This window comes from Epinephelus moara, chromosome 11 (assembly GCF_006386435.1).
Source record: "Epinephelus moara isolate mb chromosome 11, YSFRI_EMoa_1.0, whole genome shotgun sequence".
Classification (NCBI taxonomy): domain Eukaryota; kingdom Metazoa; phylum Chordata; class Actinopteri; order Perciformes; family Serranidae; genus Epinephelus; species Epinephelus moara.
Genome location: NC_065516.1, coordinates 32,263,395 through 32,281,101, shown reverse-complemented (window position 1 = coordinate 32,281,101; position 17,707 = coordinate 32,263,395). Strand labels below are relative to the sequence as shown.

At 41.9% G+C, this 17,707-nt stretch overlaps 1 protein-coding gene across 1 annotated transcript in view; it reads right to left on the bottom strand.

Moving 5' to 3' along the window:
• Positions 1-1,997: 1,997 nt before the first annotated feature.
• Positions 1,998-17,707, bottom strand: part of sspo (SCO-spondin) — a 102,246-nt gene continuing 86,536 nt past the window's right edge. Inside the window, exons 115-118 of the mRNA XM_050056713.1 lie at positions 14,477-14,537; positions 13,362-13,492; positions 5,653-5,803; positions 1,998-2,512 (exon numbers count right to left, since the gene is read on the bottom strand). Of these exons, the coding sequence (XP_049912670.1) occupies positions 2,490-2,512; positions 5,653-5,803; positions 13,362-13,492; positions 14,477-14,537 (366 nt within the window). The 3' untranslated portion in view covers positions 1,998-2,489. The remainder of the gene's footprint in view (positions 2,513-5,652; positions 5,804-13,361; positions 13,493-14,476; positions 14,538-17,707) is intronic.

The following is a 17,707-nucleotide window of genomic DNA, read 5'->3' as shown; positions in this document are numbered from 1 at the left end:
GAGATGTTCACAAGATTGGGCCAGACAGAAGTATGGATGTACGTTTGATGCATGTATATAAGGATGGATTGAGGGATGCGTGAATGAATCTGATCAGTTCATCATTGAGTCCAGGTGGATGTTTGTGCCAAATTTGAGGAAATTCCCTCAAGGCTTTCTTAAGATATATAGCGTTCATGAAAATGAAACGGGCATTAAGTCACATTGGCCTTGACTTTGACCACCAAAGTCTTATTAGTTCATTGTTGAGTTCAAGTGGATGTTTGTGCCAAATCTGAAGAAATTCTCAGGCATTCTTGAGATGTAAAGTTCACAAGATTGGGAGGGACGGACGGACAGTACATACATACATTTGATGGATGTATACAAGGACAGACAGATGGACGGACTGACAGAGTCTAATAGGTTATCATTGAAAGTCCAAGTGGATGTTTGTGCTAAATTTGAAGAAATTCTCTCAGGTGTTCTTGAGATATAAAGTTCACAAGATTAGGAGGGACAGACGGATGGAAGCATGTATGCAGTTTCTGCAGCTGAAATTTAAAACATACTCACTTGAGTTACAAATGAATTAAAATCAACATATATTATTGTAAAATTCGTCATATATATCTGATTAAAGCACAAAACTATTAAAAATAGAGCAAATCCATCCATTAAATTACACAAATGACTTATATAATTAGCTTTTTGGCTTTCAAATGAAGTCATGTCATCATATAGTTTTTATTTTTCTTAAGCAGTACACTGAGAGAAACCTATTTCTCTACATTAGCTACACTTTGAGATGCCTTTTCTTTTTATTTTCAGCAAGTTGAATGCAGTCTATTTCATGCAATATATTGTTTTTAGCTGCAGTCTAACAGTTATCGTTTCCAAACAAAAAACACTCTTAATTTTCTCCCTCCATCGTGTCACTGTGAGGGGCTGCAGCCTCGGCCAGGACATGTGATCATCTTCTTCACAATCAAAAGAAGGATTCTCAATAATGACGTCCGGTTATTATATTCTGCATCCCTTGGTAATGTTCTGAGGGTAATTTTATATCCAAACATTTTTAATCTGATGTTGTGGTGCCTTTTAAAATGTGGGAAAGATGAAATGGGTCCATTGTGGCAGTGGTGAGTTAATGGAGCGGAGCCAGTGAAACGTTTGCACCGACTGTTCTGTATTCTTCATATTCTGCCAGATTGCGTATCAAATATAAAACAATATTCAAGAAAGAAAATAATGAAAGAGAATAAATTCAGATAGAAAAAAATGAGATATAACGTAAAATGTAGTTTTTCTGAAAAGTGCAGGTCGTCCACTAATTGGACGATCAGCCTTTCAATCCCTGTTTGTGCTGAGAAAGCCTGTGAGTTTATCTTCTCTAGGAGAAATCTCTATAAGGTATAGTGAATGTGCTAGGAAAGGTAGTATCGGCACTGTCACTACCTGGAGCTCACATAAACAGAGACTGGGTTTGTTGAAGGTGGCGGTGCTGTTTGGGCTGAGAAAGCCTGTGAGTTTATCTTCTCTATCTCCTTTAACTTTAGCTTATATTGGAGTCATGATATGTAGCATGTGAAATAGGGTATTTAGGAGGGACAGACGGATGGCAGCATGTACATATGTTTGACGGATGTATATAAGGACAGCCGGACGGACAAAGTCTAATAGGTTGTTGTTGAGTCCAAGTGCACATTTGTGCTAAATTTGTGCTAAATTCTCTCAGGTGTTTTTGAGGTACGGATGGAAGTACAGTTTGATGGATGTACATAAGGACGGATGGACGAACAATCGGAAAATATAATGCCTCCGGGCCACAGCTATTGCCGGCCAAAATGGGTTTATATAGCAGGAGACATAGTTGGGAGAAATTGAGGGGATTGCTGTTCAAAAAGTTTTTTTGAACAGTATTTGACTGAAAAGGGCCTAAATATTTTTGGAATAAATGCAAATAAAAAAATTCTTATAAAGACAGAAGACGACAGTGTTGTTTATATGTAGAAAATGTTTATTGACCAGTCCTTTGGAACTGTAGTGTGACCTCCAACATGTAAAAACATCTAACCAGTTACTGTAAACTTCAAGACAACTGCAGGAACATAAACATTTTCTTACAACATACAAATGAAACATATTTAAAAGCATAATAGGTCGTAGTGGATTGTATCATAGGTCCTTTAATGTTACTATAAATATACAGTAGAAAAACAGGCTGTACAGGCTGAAGAATAAACCTTAAAGTCTCAGAACAGGAACTCTACAATCAGCAGTAGCATCCAGTCATATGATGACTAAGGACTACAGAACAATGTGTACATCGACAGGGTCCCAGGACTTCTGGATTTTTCCACTCCTCCGTCCATCCATGGATCCGTCCTTCCCAAAATTCTCCATCCATTACCCAGCTGGCTCTCAGCTGCTCTTGCTCTCTCTAGTGCATACTCTCATTCACACACACACTCACACACTCAGCTCACAGACACACTCAACATACTTGCTCAGCGTCTGGACAGGTCACCTCCTGTGAAGAAAAGAAACAGTGAGACTGATGGAATCATAACTTCACTGCTTCCTCTGCAGGAAGGGCACTCAGAGAGCGCAGACCTCCGCCAAGGCCAAATGCCCTATCTCGCAGTGTTAACAAAAGTGAAACATTATATATGTATCCGCCCTGTGATTCGGATCTGCTCCGAAATATAATGGGTTCCTTCTTGGCCCAGGTGACACCCTTCTACAAAGTTCGATCCAAGGTCTCTTTTACCAACATTCAGAAATGTGTCAGAGCAGCATGACTTAATGTATTTTGGGTATCTGAATTTTCTTATTTTAAATGTATCCAAAAGTCTGTTCAATCAAATCTACTGCAAATGTACAGCATGCCATCTAAAATCCATTTTAAAACACAAACATAAAATCCCAACAGCAGTTGACAAATGTCTCCATGTAGGTCGTCTTGTGTCTGTACTAAGTGTGCGTCAGTCAGAGGTGACGGCATTGTAGTGGCAGTTAATATGTGTAAGTGTGTGCGAGTGTGTGTCAGAGCCGCCAGACACTATCAAAGATTGATCGCCGTAACAACCGAATCCGTCAGACGTGATGTCCGCCACAGTGTAGTGCTGGGAGGGGAATATGAGCAAGGGGGATGTTCTGTGTCGTATGTGGCTACATCCAATTAACTAACGCAATCAGCCATGTTGATGAATGGATTAGCTCATAATTGCTTCAGAGGTGGGATCCTTGATTGAATTATTCATGGCGGGCGACGGCAAACGTATGTTTCACGAAGATTAGTGAAGTGTGTGCGCGTGTCAGCCTGGCGTTAATGAAAAGTGACTGAGGAATTGTATTGAGGGAGGAAGAGACGGGCATGATGGTTGAGTGTTAAGAGCCGCTGACTGAGCTGCCGTCTGTGGGGCAAACTTTCACACTGGTTGCAGTGATGTTTCATGGGTGCTCCCAAAATCTGACCAGCAAAGTGCCAGTTTGAGCTGGCTGGGTATGGTGCTCATGTCTGTTGATCTAAATGATGGCGTGTGCAGCGAGCAAACAAAACACCACATGTACCTGAAGCCTGGTGAACAAGAGACAGTGATGTTGTGTATTTCATCACTGAATCCAAGTGGAGAAGATAGAGAAGGTTTATCAATTCTTTAAAGCTGTCAAAACATGACCTCTGAGGTTCCAGGGTTGCTTACAACCAAACAGACACTAAATTATGTAACAGGACAACTTGCCCTAACAAGGAGTGTTACTACGGCAACTCTACCTGCAGCTGTTTGATTTTCAGCTAATGCAGTGATTCCCAGCCAAGGGTACGTGTACCCCGGGGGTATTTCTGCAGTTGTAAGGGAGCTGGAAAGATTGTGGAGAAGCTCAACTAATTCGAAAAAAAAAAACAAAAAAAAAAAATGGGAAATTATTATTTGATGAAGAAACATATCCACATATTTGTGTTGAGGAGAAAAATCATGAAATAAAATGATCATCTTTTATCTATATTCATAGTCCTAATTACCTATAAACTACCATCTACAACTTATCTTAACTGCATTGATGAAAACTATGAAGAAAATCTTTCGTCAATGACCATTTCTCCATGACAAAAACAAGTCGATGAGCTAAAAATAGACCCTGATAATAAAAAACCAGACAAAATCTATGTTTTATTTTCGGAGACGAGACGTGACGAAAATGTTCGTGGTGGACTATCGGACATTGAAAGCCGAGAACAGCCATGCTTGTAAGTATCTTCAAATACCACATGAGCGACAGGCTGGTAAACTCCAGTAAATAGTCAGCGCCAGGATGTTTCGCTAGCCAGTAAAAACACTCACACCGCAGCAGTGTATTATCTGTAGTGCTACTTATCACTCTAGATTGTTTTAGTGTGAATTGCTCAGTGTTTCCAAACTACCCCCTCCAAATGTATTATGAGGCAGAAGGAAGTGTGCATCTACTCATGGACGAGGTGCTCGTAACAGCGTGAGATGTAAACATTAATGGCATCCTCCTCAGCTAAGCTGTAATGTTAGCTAGCTCAGTGGTGCTAAATGAGCTAGCAGGAGATGCACGCTTCCTTCTGCACGCGGTTGTAGTTCAGTAGAAAGAAAATAGTTCCTACATGAAACTGCTCATAATAAAGTGTGTGGATTATCTTGAATAACCAGGCAACACATTCTCACTCCGACCTGGCCACATATCGACGTTTGGTCTTGGACTTTGGGCGTGCAAGCGGGGTGCGTTGATGTTCTGGGACACTGTGTCAAGTTCGGCCTGTTATATGCGTTGTCTGTTTTCAAAATACACTTCCATTTTCATCGGAAATTTACCGTTTACATAGAGGCTCTTTCAAAATACACATGCTACGTCCGTACAACACTGCACATTGACTTTTTTTCCCTTCATGTGGTTAGGTTTAGGAAAAAGAACAGGGTTTGGCTTTAGAATCTTATGGGACACAAACACCACTCTCCCGGATAAAAGTCGGTGTTTGTTGGACTCATCAACCACTCCTCCAACTTGCCCTACTTAGACTTTTGCCACCTTTTGCCTAATTTTTGTTTCTGTCCTGTCGCATTCCCCGACACCACTAGCCACCGTTAAACTATAAAGGCAACCAGCCACGTATCATGCTACGTTAAAGGCTTTGGAGTGAGACCGAGTTAAACCAGACCATTATTTCTGCAAAGAGACATTGCTGTTGAGTGTTTCAAATGTTTTTGGCTCCCATGAACACCACAAGCCAAGTGCCATCTAGTTCCATTATATTGGAGAGAAGGCAGTCATCTCTACAGATGATACCTCCAACACTTGGCAACTCACACCAAAACTATCTAGATTGGTAAATAGTGTTACAGGTAAGGGGACAAATATGTGTTTGGGATTTTAGGGTGAATCAGATCAGCAGCAAAAGCAGCCATTTGAAAGGTATTTTCTCATGTATTTCACCATCAGAAAATATTTTTCAATCAAAGCCCCTGACTTTCCCTGTTTGGAACATGTCCAGCACCTCCCTGCCATTTCTGTGTGTGTGCAGGGAGCCTGGAGTGACTAAACATGTGTCACATGCAAACATTTTTACATATATTCAAACTTGCGGTTCTCTCACTGACATGAAAGATGAACATGAAAATCCATTCGGCCACATTCATTATTCCCCACCTTGGCAGCTGGTGCATTCGCAGCTGTGTATGACGGGCAGGACGACCGGCTCGCTCTCGCCACTCTCACACTGCAGGCTGAGGAAACGGACCGGGTTGTCAGGGTCCAAACGGTAACTACAGCACTCGCACACTGACTGGAGGTAGGGCTCCTGTGGAGAGGGAGGGAGGACAAGAGAGGATGAAATGATGGGAGAGGATAAGTGAAGCAAAAGAGGAGGAGAAGAGGTGAAAGGGAGAGCCAGAGGGATGTGGTGAAGGGAGCCAATTAGGAGACTGGAATATGATAAGGAGACGGTGAAATTAGAGGTGAGGGAGGATATGAGAGAATTTCAGGAGGAAGAAGTACTTGGGGGCGGGATGTCAAAGAACAGAGGAAAAGGGAAGATGAGTTTAAAGGAGATGAAAGAGTATTGGCAGGATTGATAAAGAAAGAGAGACGAGGCCGTCGGTGAAATTAGAAGCCCTTAACTTTATATGAAGTGACAAAATGAGACAGTGTGGGCTCAAGTGTTCAGTATTCAGGGCTACTCAGTATTAGTCGAGCCGTGAGCGTCACGTAGGTTTACATTACCAAAGGTTTATGATAAAATCACGAGACAGAGGAGAAGGAGAGACGCTGTGCTGCTGCCAGAGGAGCCGCTGAATGAGTTCCCTCTGAGCGGTAAGTCATTAAAAGAGTCTGAGAAGTCTGGGGCTGTTCATAAAACATTCAGGATGCCACAGTTTATTCCACACTACTGAAGCTGCTCCTCTTTTTGGAACCACCATGGAGTCGCTAGTAATTTCGCTTTCAGCCATGCTTGTTGTCGTGCAACACAGCATGACGTCAATATGTCAACAAGCTGAAATATCGCTATGTCATATTAAAAATCATATCAGTCTCATCATGACTGATATCATAAAGGCGCTTGCACATGACCAGCGTTAAAAATCTCTTGATGCCCGCTGTGCCATTGTTTTCCTATGGAAGTTGGCATTAACGCTGACATCGGGGTACTTTTCGACTTCGGCGTCGTGTTGTGGGCTGCACCGGCGTTTTGACGCAACGCCGAAAGTTCAATTTTGTTGAACTTCGACCCCGTTTGACGCTGACCGTTCCGTGTAGAGCCAATGATTTTACAGTAGAACGCAGGTGGGGGGTGGGGGCAGAGACGGGGCGCAGAAAAATGTAAAGATCCGACTGCAAGATGGAGGAGAGATCAGCGTTGGGTCAAGCCAATGGCGAGCACTGTGGCGTCGGCTAATCGGCAATCATGTGCTTGTTATCACCATATAAAGTTGTTACAGTGAAAGTGTTAGCAAACGTTCAATCTGGAAATCCATCGGTAAAAAAATAAATAAATAAATACATTTTTTTCTTCCTTTACCTCTGGAGGCACAGCCCGGAGTTTTTTTCCCCCAGGGAATCGCCGTGTTGTTTACAAATACTTCGGGTAGAAAACCAGCAGAGTTTAGCTATATATCACATTTTTCACGTCACTATATCACCGTGTAGACTAATCTGATGTTTGTTAAGTCTATAAACACAATGACTGAACAAACGTTACTATTTCTGTGTGCACGTAATTAATATGGTTATCGTAGATTAGCTGGGCTAATCGTTAGCTGTTAACGTTAGCCGTTAGCGTTGTCTATAACCATAGACTGTATAAAAATAAGGTAAGAACTCAATAAACGGTCCGTGAATAAAATATTTTTTCCAGCGAATATCTTAGTTACAACATGATTGAGCTAGCAAAGCAGTTTTGTGTTACTATGTGTGGTATTTATTCAGTTATGGGAAATCACGATGTCTAGAAAGTAGCAGTGGCTGCAGCTGACAGGGACAGTTAGCAAAGCTAACATCAGGACGTCATCTGTTAAAAGCCTCCCGTTGCCGGATACGACATGAAACTACTCCAGTTAGCTCAATCATATTGTAACTCAGACATCCGCTGGAAAAAATATTTTTTTTCACGTTGACAGGACGGCATTACTGGAGCGGTTGCTATGGACGCGGAGCTTGCTGTTTCTGTAGGTACACATTTCCTGGGGACACCTGCACATCTTGGCCGCGCCCCCTCCATTGTGATTGGCTAAAGCGCAGCATCGTTCAGACTCAAAGCCCCGCCCTCCCCCCTCTCTAGTCGTCTTTCAAACAGGGCTGCCGACAGATTCTACAATGTCAATTGCAGAATCTGTTTTGAGAGATTAGCAAACATTTGGTTACGTACACATCCAGCAGACTCAGAGCACCGTTAGCATTAATTTGGAGACAATTTCTGTGCCCCTGATGAATCCAAAATTCACTCTTCTTTGAGCTCTGGTTTGGTCTCCTCCTTCACTATGTTCTCCAGCCTGTTGCTGTTGGACTAGAGTGGAGTTTTTCTGCAATCAGGGCCCCCAGGCTTAACATACTTCTTTGGAAAACATATCTTTGAGTTTATCTTAGCAGTGCGTTTTATTGCTATCTTATTGATTTTATTCCTATTATCTTCATTTTAGTTTTCTTCATTACTTTGGTATCATTTTATGACATTTTAGTTTGTTTCATTCTCCTTGTGTTTTAAATGTGTTTAGTTTTATTGTACAGCACTTTATAACAATGTTCTGAAAGGTGCTATATATATAAAGTTTATTATTATTTAGTCAAAGCAATGAGCTGACAGGTGCTAAAATGCTTTAAAGAACTGAGAGGAAGCGTCAGTGATAATTATCTGTGGGTTCTTCACTGTGAGCTACAGCTACTTTTAGGCATTTGTAAATATAAAAACACAAATTAGTGCAGCTCTGACAGAACGACGTGTAGAATTTGGTGGCATCTAGCAGTGAAGATTGCAGACTGTACCCAGCTGAAACTCCTCCTGTGCACCAAGCATCGACTTCTGGTTATGATTCCTTCAGTTTTCATTGTTCAGGAGGTTTTGTTTAACGTCTCTTCATCTCCACAACAACCGGACCCAGGGATTTAAACTGGTAAATACACTGAATAAACACCAATTTTATTAAGAGGGAACAAAGTGTTTGTTTTCTACAGTTTATCTGTAGATTTTTTATGATGATTTTATCTGAGATGTTCCTGCAGCCAACCAGCACCTGATCCTTGAGACGAGCTGTGCAGAGTGAGTTCTGTCTCCTTAGCTTTAAAACCATGTACGAATAAGTTGTATCTGTACTACACTGGAGTATTTATATTTCTGTCAACTTTCACTTTTCCTCCATGCCATTTCCTAAATAAAAAGTATACTTTCACTCCATTATATTTCCCCTAAGCATCTGAGTTATGAAGAAAATTTTGAAGAAATTTGGTAGCTTAGCAAGCAAGTTGGGTGAATCAGTGCTTCTACTAAGTTACATTAATCATGATTCACACACTGTTTCAGTTAGTGAAGATTATACACCATAATTTCGTTTGCCAACTGCTTTTGAATTAAAACAGTACATAAACATGAGCAAAATGTGTGCTGTACAATAATATACTTAAACAATAGTTTTATATGTAATTACCAAAACACATCTTTTCTTTTTCACCTTTATTTAGTTAACCAGCTAAAATCAGTTGAGAACCAATTCTCAGTTTTAACCTATGTGAGAACATAATGCTAATCCTGTGAACTGTGGGAAGACAGTACGTCTCTCATCTCCATCACCTCTCTTTCTTTCTCTCACTCTCCGTCTCTCATCCTGTTCCCTTCCCAAAGCTGAGTTTTGTTTGGTGAAATGGTTTCACTCTCTTCATTTTCACCACTGTGTCCATGAAGAAAGTAAACACTTTTCTAGCCAGCTAAGGGTTAATTCACTGCACAAGCACAACCTGTAATAATTCTCATCATATGATGTCAGACTGGGGATGAATAACACTGAATTACAAACAGTCCACTAGTAAAATGATCTAGTTTACGTCACATGACGAGATCATTTTACTTTACATCACTTCACCTCACTTGTAGAGTCTCGCTTCGCATCGATCGCATTAAAGTCTGCCCGCCGGATTTCCTGACATTATTGACGTACCGCACATACCACCCTGGCCAAGAACCACCAGGTCTACCAAAGATTGCATATTGATGACAGGAGCATTCACTTCACCATCCCACATTCCCACAAAATCAATGACTGTTATCAGAGGGGCAAGACACTCATTCACTTGGCGACATAATATCTTTGCCTGACGAAAGTAAAGCTATTTTTAGGTTTATACCTCGGAAAAATACCAATGTCCTGACCTCAGTGACCTCAATAGTCTCTGTAGACAAGGAATCGCTCCTTAAGTAGATATAAATGGCTCATTCTAAGGTAACAAGAGGTGATTATACACTAAAGAAAACACACTTTATGTTGTACACCGATCAGCAAAAACATGAAAACCACTGGCTGGTGAATGAATAACACTGATCATTTTGTCCAAGTATAGCGTTCTATTGGGAAACCTTTCGTCCTAGCATTCATGTAGATGCCATTTAACGCACTCCACCCACCCAAACACCGTTGCAGACCAAGTACGCCTCCCCCCAGCAGGACAATGCACCATGCCGCACCGTAAAAACTGCTCAGGAATGGTCCGAAGAACGTGACAAGGAACTCAAGTCATCTACCTGGCCTCCAGATTCCCCAGATCTCAATAAGATTGAGCATTCGTGGGACGTGCTGGTACCCCAGAAGTACTTTTGATCCACAGTGGGGCGTCCTTGGATCAGACTTGGTTCTGACCTGTCGAGGTATGGACACGGGACATTGGGGGTGTCCTGTGGTGTCTGGCACCAGGGCGTTGGTGGTAGATCCTTTGAGTCCTTTGGGTTGTGACGAGGGGTAGCAGCACATTTCACGGATGCTCGATCAGACTGGGATGAGGGGAATCTTAAGGCCAGGTCGACACCTTAAGCTCTTAAGTAGTATTCAGACAGGATTAGTTTTACACAGGGATGTGGACTAATGTCAGTTTACCACAGGATCATTCTCGGGGGAGACCCCCGATTTTTTGGCATTCCGGTTTGGTTTGGGTGGAGGAGGCGAATTTCCGTTTCCGACTTCCATTTATGTATAAGTAAATATGCTGAACCATTGCGATGGATTCAGAGTTTGCAGTTACGCAAATTACGTTCCGCCTCATTAGTTCACCGCACGGACCGTTTAACCTGGCAACAACTGCAACCGGCTCAAACTTGATTGGTCTCTTCCACTCTTCTTCCGGAGGCAAGATCTCCGGGATTTGCCTACAAACTCTACATTCACTGAATGTAGAGTCTGTATATAGAGACTAACCACAGGATGTCTGTAATATAAATGTCCGTTTCGCATGGGACAAGAAATCTCCGTGATTCTACCAGAGATGGGAGTGGTAACTCGGTTTGCTCCCTGGCATCACCTCCCAGTCGGCAAAAGCCGGGGGTTGCTTTCCGTTTCATTATTCCTTATTTGAAGCCTTCTGACCGGGTCGATTCAATGTTTTGAAACTGAACTGAGTCAGAGCCAACAGTGGATTTTCTTTACCTCCTTGTTTACGGGAAAACCTGGGGTGGAGTTTTCTTTTGTTTAGCGAACTGTGTGGATTGAACTGAATTGAACTGTGATATGTTATTTGGAAATCCCAGAGTGGAGATTTTTGTTTGAACTGGATTGAACTGACTGAACAGAACGGAACATTTCTTTTCTTTGGTGGAAAAAATATATACTTTCTTGAAACTGATTACTGTTGTATTTGTATTTTTGTATAGTATAATATAATTCTTTTGTTCTACAGAAACCAGATAAAAACAATTTAACTTTGGTGTTAAGGGACCTGTTTTATGGGTTTTATGGTTTCTTTGTGGGGTTTGACTGAGTAAAAGAAAAATATTTGTTTCATGTGTCAAACGCTACAAAAGGTATAGGTCTATTTTGTTTGTTGAAGACAAGAAGAAGATATTTAATTTGTTTACATTATGTGCTGCTGAACCACTGATAAGCTTTTTGGATACTATTTAAATAAAAAACAAACCTTATGTGACAACTTGGATGCATTCTTTTTTTTTCTTTCTTAATGCTTTGCAAAGTATCGGATCGGACTCGGTTTCAAAATAAAGGACTCGTATCGGATCGAATGCAATAAAAATGTGATCAGGACATCCCTAGTTAGTATGTCATGGTGTTTACGTGGGTGGAGCGCGTCAAGTGGCATCCACATGATCGCCAGGAGAACATTGCATTTTTATGACATTATCATCAGTGTTGTTGAATTAGTCTGTGAGTGGTTTTAATGTTGTGGCTGATCGGTGTATTCCTTTCTGCCAATATGTCCCTCTAAATCCTACACACTGGACAAAATACTTTGTTAAATCATTATTCATATCATTAAATGAGTTTAAAAGAACCTAGACAGCTAAAATATAATGCAATGGTCATTTGGCTGTTTTGTATCTCTTGAAATACAAAAACCCAGCTCTGGTGTTTTGCATGACAGAAGGCAGTTTCTTAGAAGCTCCTGCTCATGTGTCCAATTAGTGCAGGCGAGGACCCGAGGAGGAGAGTCTGTGGAAAAGTACAATAGGTGGTAGCAGAGAATGATAGATAAGGGACCTGGCGCAGGAGCCCAGAATCAAAAACACCTTCAGACTCTCCGTAAAATAATTATTAGCGCTTCACACATATTGAAAAGTCCAGTGTGTGTTCATGTGTGCGTGTGCCTCTTGTGCATTCATCCCTGCTTCCTCCAGTCCTGCTGATCAATGGAAAGGGAACTTCTCGGCGCTGCCTAGTCACTGGTAACCATCCCTGGTTGCCACAGTAACAGGAGGTAATGACACATTTGGCTGAGCTGATGTTTATTTTTACTAATCTGACTGACTCTATTTTTACAGTGGAGATGTATGGATGCCAAGGAAGAACAAAGTCACCATGGTGATGAGGTGATGAGCTCGCCGTCTTACAAAGGAAGAAAAAGGCAAGGAGTGAAGGCAGGAGAGAAAAGAGGAGGGAAAGAAACAGATACAGACTTGACATGTGAGTCAAACGCCCGTTCAAAACATCTATATTTAGATCACTGGGGACTCAGCTGCTGAATTATGTATTTTGTTTACCTGCCTTCATGTCATCTATGTGAACTGTGTGTTTAACTGTGACCACGACTCACAGAAGAAAAGAGAAGTACAGTTAGCCGTAGCCTCCAAGTGTCTCCATGGCCTGTGTTTATCCGTGAAGAAGTGAGATTATAGAAGGTGTGACCAGCTGCACGCGACTTCATTTTGTTTTGCAGAAACACCCTCAACACCCTGATGCCGGGTCACGCTTCAGAAGGAAAACAGATGGACTACTTGGCTGCACAGTGATAGCTAAGGCAATAATCCCGATTATTTTCTTGCATATTGTGAGAGATGTTTTTAGTGGTTGGTGGCTTTGTTAGGATTTAAGTGGAGGAAATTGTTTGACAGCTTTCTTTGGCACTTTGCATTCACATGTTTATAATTTAAGTTTGGCAGACATTCCTAATTAAATGAATCTTGCAAAAAAGAGGCCGACATTGCAATATGTCTGTATATGTATGTGTTATACTTAAACTGAACAGCCTGTGCAGCCCTGATTGGCAATTAGCAAACAATTTTAATCAACAGATTTTGTTCCAGTTTCACTTCTGGTCCCTTTAAGTCCACTTTGCTGCCTGTATTGACCTTTATTGTGCTGCCAACTGTCACTCTTGCTGGTCAATACTCATCATTATTCGTATTATCTTCTGTGTGTGTGTATTCTCCGTACCTCCAGGATGACATCAGTCCTGGACAGACAGCGTCCCCTGCAGAAGCTGACCTCGACGTTGTCAAGCCGGCAGTCTCCCTTGGTGATGTTCCTGACCTGCACGTAGCGACGACACTCTGGCACTGGCTCGCCTGACGGAGACACACACAGAGGAAGGAGGCAAAGGGGCAAAGTGAGATTGGACGGAGCGAAGGGGGCAAACAGAGGGCGAGGAAAAGGAGATTATGAGGAGCTGTAATTTTTGCATGGAAATAAAAATGGAGGAAAGAGACAAAGAGTTTCTTCCAGAGAGCACAGTGACATTGCTCCCTGGCAGCATGTGACATTTTCTCCACTGGGAGAGAGATTAAAGCCCCAATGTAGGTTAAGTAATGTAATCTTTCACTAATTGGGCACTGCGGCACTTGGTTTTCAGCCTCCTATAAAATGAACTTTAACATTCAAATCCGATGAAGTGGTTTGGAAGTCATGACATGGAATAAAGGAAGCTGCAGTGATGGGTGTTTGTTTGAGATTTGCATGTTTTACGAGTAGTATTTCAACGTTACCATAGATGATAAAGCATTACTATTTAGCATTCGAGCATCCACAGGGAGACTAGAGATGACAGTCCTCGTTATGGGACTCAAAATAAAAGTGGAGCTTTTGTGTTTGATCACATGCTTATTTCAAAGGTAATTATTTTAGCTATTTATTTAATAGGAAGAGTGCATATTAACATTTCTGAAAACAAGCCAGGCAGGATTATTTTCATCTGCAGTCCCCAGGCAGGAAACAGTTAAAAGCACAAACATAAAGAATAAAAGCTTTGAAAATACAATCGATGATAAAAGCAGTGAAAATATAATATAAACGGAGCCGGCGCTACAGAGACAAGACAGGAAGCTGTTGCTGTATGACACACAATCAAAGAGAAAACACCTCACCTTATCTCTTTTACCGTGATACAAATGTTGGTGCACACTGATGCTCACAGTATCACTCATTATTTCAGCTTACGTCTACTCTTTACACCCCAACATACCCATGATATACATGTCATTCTTGAACACAGTCTCTGCATTGACTTGTGGATTTTGTGATGTGTTTTTCTGCAGCTTGTGTGTTGCACTAACCTGGAAACTGCTTCCTACAGACCGGACAGCAGCTGCCTGGCTCCTCCACCTTGACCTCCCCCTGAGAGAGAGAGAACACAAAAATAAAAATAAATGTCCAGTACCCCACAGTCAGTTAATTGGTCGGCTATGTTTGAGCAGAACAACTTGTATAACACATTTAATTCAACCAAGCAGCGACCTACGGGGCTGAAAAATGACGGCAACACAGAAGTGCCAAAAACTGCAGTTCCTCTAACGGCCACTTGAGGCTGGCTCCAGAAGCCAGTCAATTCCCATAAACCTCCATGTTAAAATGTCCAACTTTTCAGCAGAAATAAACATGTTAGCTAGCTAATATTCCCCTCCATGACAACTGTACAGGGACGGAATTTTATATAACTCACCCGTTTACATTTTAGTAAGCCTTAAAGTTACACATAAATAAGGGCGGGCTGCTTTGAGTGACAGGCTGTCTGATTCTCAGTCAGCTCTACCCCTCGCTCCTCCACAGCACCAGCCTCTCATCCAAATAATGCTCACTTCTGGATCCAAAAAACCAAGATGGCGACGAACATAATGCTGCACTCGAGGCTTCCAAGCTGGAGTCCACAAACCCATGGGTTACATCTCGGTAGTTTTGTCCATTATTTTTACAGTCTATGCATTCAACATGTGACTACAGCACACATTCTTCTGTAGGACGACAAAATACATTCTCCAGAACAGGAAAACAGAAAACACCTGGGAAGTGGCAGGAGAAGGGGGAAAAAAAAAAAAAAAAACTAGGGCCCCACTCAGACAAAAATTACAAAAAGGAAGTCAACCTTACCAAGGACAAAATGTTAGTTATTCTAATAATCATCTAAAATAGGAAAAGAAAGTAAAAAATGCGAGAGGGTTCCCAGTTCGAACCCAGGGTGGGGGAGTTTGTGCGGAGTTTGCATGTTCTCCCATGTTCTGTTTTCTAAAGGGTGCTCCAGCTTCCTCCCACAGTCCAAAGACATGCAGGTTAACTGGTGACTCTAAATTGTCCGTAGATGTGAATGTGAGTGTGAATGGTTGTCTGTCTCTATGTGTCAGCCCTGTGATAGTCTGGTGACCTGTCCAGGGTGAACCCTGCCTCTCACCCTATGTCAGCTGGGATAGGCTCCAACCCCGCCCCCACGACCCCCAACAGAATAAGCAGCTACGGAAAATGAATGAATGAATCTTAAATAGTTCATAAATTAAGAACAGTAGGTCTCCAATAGCATAATCTAGCAGGTCTGTGTACCTGGACACAGTGGTGCGGTGAACTTAACATAACATCCGCATGCTAACGTGCTCACAACTAGTGTTGTCACGGTACCAAAATTGGGACCCACGGTACGATACCAGTGAAAGTATCAGGATACCACAGCAAAAATGAGGCAGATGTGCCTTTTGTCATTTATAAAAAGATAAATCACTTTTCTATAATACATCACTGATATTTCAATGGAATAAATTACTTATTGACTTATTCATACTTCAAAAACAGCATCAATAAGTGATTAACATAGGGGGGATCAAAATAAAATAAATAAATGAAATAAAAATCAACCAGCCACCCTCCTCCCCTGACAAGTAAAGAACAGTCCCTTCATAAGTAAAGAACAGTCCCTAAAGTGCGGTGAGGTTTGTGGACCGTTACCTGCCACAAAGACAGAAATGTGAACGGCTCGTTTCTCCTCTGACATGTCACATACCTGTGTTCCGCCACAGCTCAGCTGTTCAGGTACTTTTGGGCAGTCATGACACCGACGAAGAGGAAATTATTGGACCTGGAGCCAGGCTTCTCCGTCGCCGGTAAGCCGTTAATTTGCGGGGGCCATAGTGCTCCGCCATATTCCTGTCTGTGACCCCCCTTCAACCCACAACCGGCAGGATTCGCCTTTCGTTTCTGCTGCTGGTTGAAATCTGTACTCGCACAGCGTGCTCCTGAATGATTTCTTTTGCTCGCACAAAACTATTTTTAGTCGCAAATGCGAGTAAAATGCTTGCACCGTAGAGCTCTGTGGAAAACAAATCAATGTAGCATATAAACAAATCTAGCCTACAAGTGAAATAAATAAATAGTAACTTTCACTGCGTAAAGATACTCAGTAGCTCAGCTAATACCTGAAATGTCACTGGTAAACAAACCACTGCAGCAGCATATTGAGTGCCAGGTGGCCAGCGCGCGCCGTTACTGGATGGCGCATGGACACTCACCCTCATGCGATTGGACTTTGAACTTTTCCCACAGTGGTACAATGTGGTACCGTAGTACTACAGTACTCCAACATTATGATACCGTGCAACACTACTCAGCTACAGCTAACGTTCTGATATTTAGCAGCTATAATGTTGACCATTGTCGCTATCTAAGTTTAGCATAGCATGCTAACATTTGCAAATTAGCATTAAACTTAAAGTACAACTGAGGCTGGTGGGCATGTCATTAAAGATCTGGGCATTCACCAAATCATGAAACACATTGAAATTTGACCAGAAGATGGAGCGAGATAAAAGCTATTAAATTCTTAGAAAGCAATGAATGCACTACATTTCATGGTATTCCAATAGTTTTTAAGGCATTAAACATCTAATCAAAACCAAAAATGTAAACCTCATGGTTGTGCTAGAGGAAAAAGTTTATGGTAATTCATCCAATAGTGGAGATATTTCAGTCAGGACCAAGGCGATGGACCGAACAAACCTGCCATGCCGAGAGTCATGTCGCTGGCATGGCTAAAAACCAACAGCTATAGTTTATAAAAATACACAAAGATACTAGAAGTAAAACTGTGTGAATCAGCTGTGTTCAGACAATGACTAACATCAGTCCCTCACCTCCCAGAGCACTACTGGTTGTCTTTCTAATAAATCTATTTCAGACTGAGGCCATCATGGAACAAGAGGACCAGGTTTCAGATCCAGCATAGAGATTGGAAAATGACCAGAAATAAACAAGGCAAAAAGTGAGACATAAAAACCAAAAATAGCGAGAGACAGTGATGTCAGGACACAAAGGACGCAGACAGAGGGTGCGAAGCCACCGAGGAAGAAAGGTGCAGAACATTCCAGAGTAAAGCAGGGTGTCCCGTGGTGTCCCTGTCTGAGAATAGCTGCTGTTAGCATGCAGAGTCACACGCACACACACACACACACACACAGTCTGACAGCAGGCTTCAGTGCCCCCACCAACACCAGCCTCAGCTCACCCCGGAAACTTCACCCAACTATGAA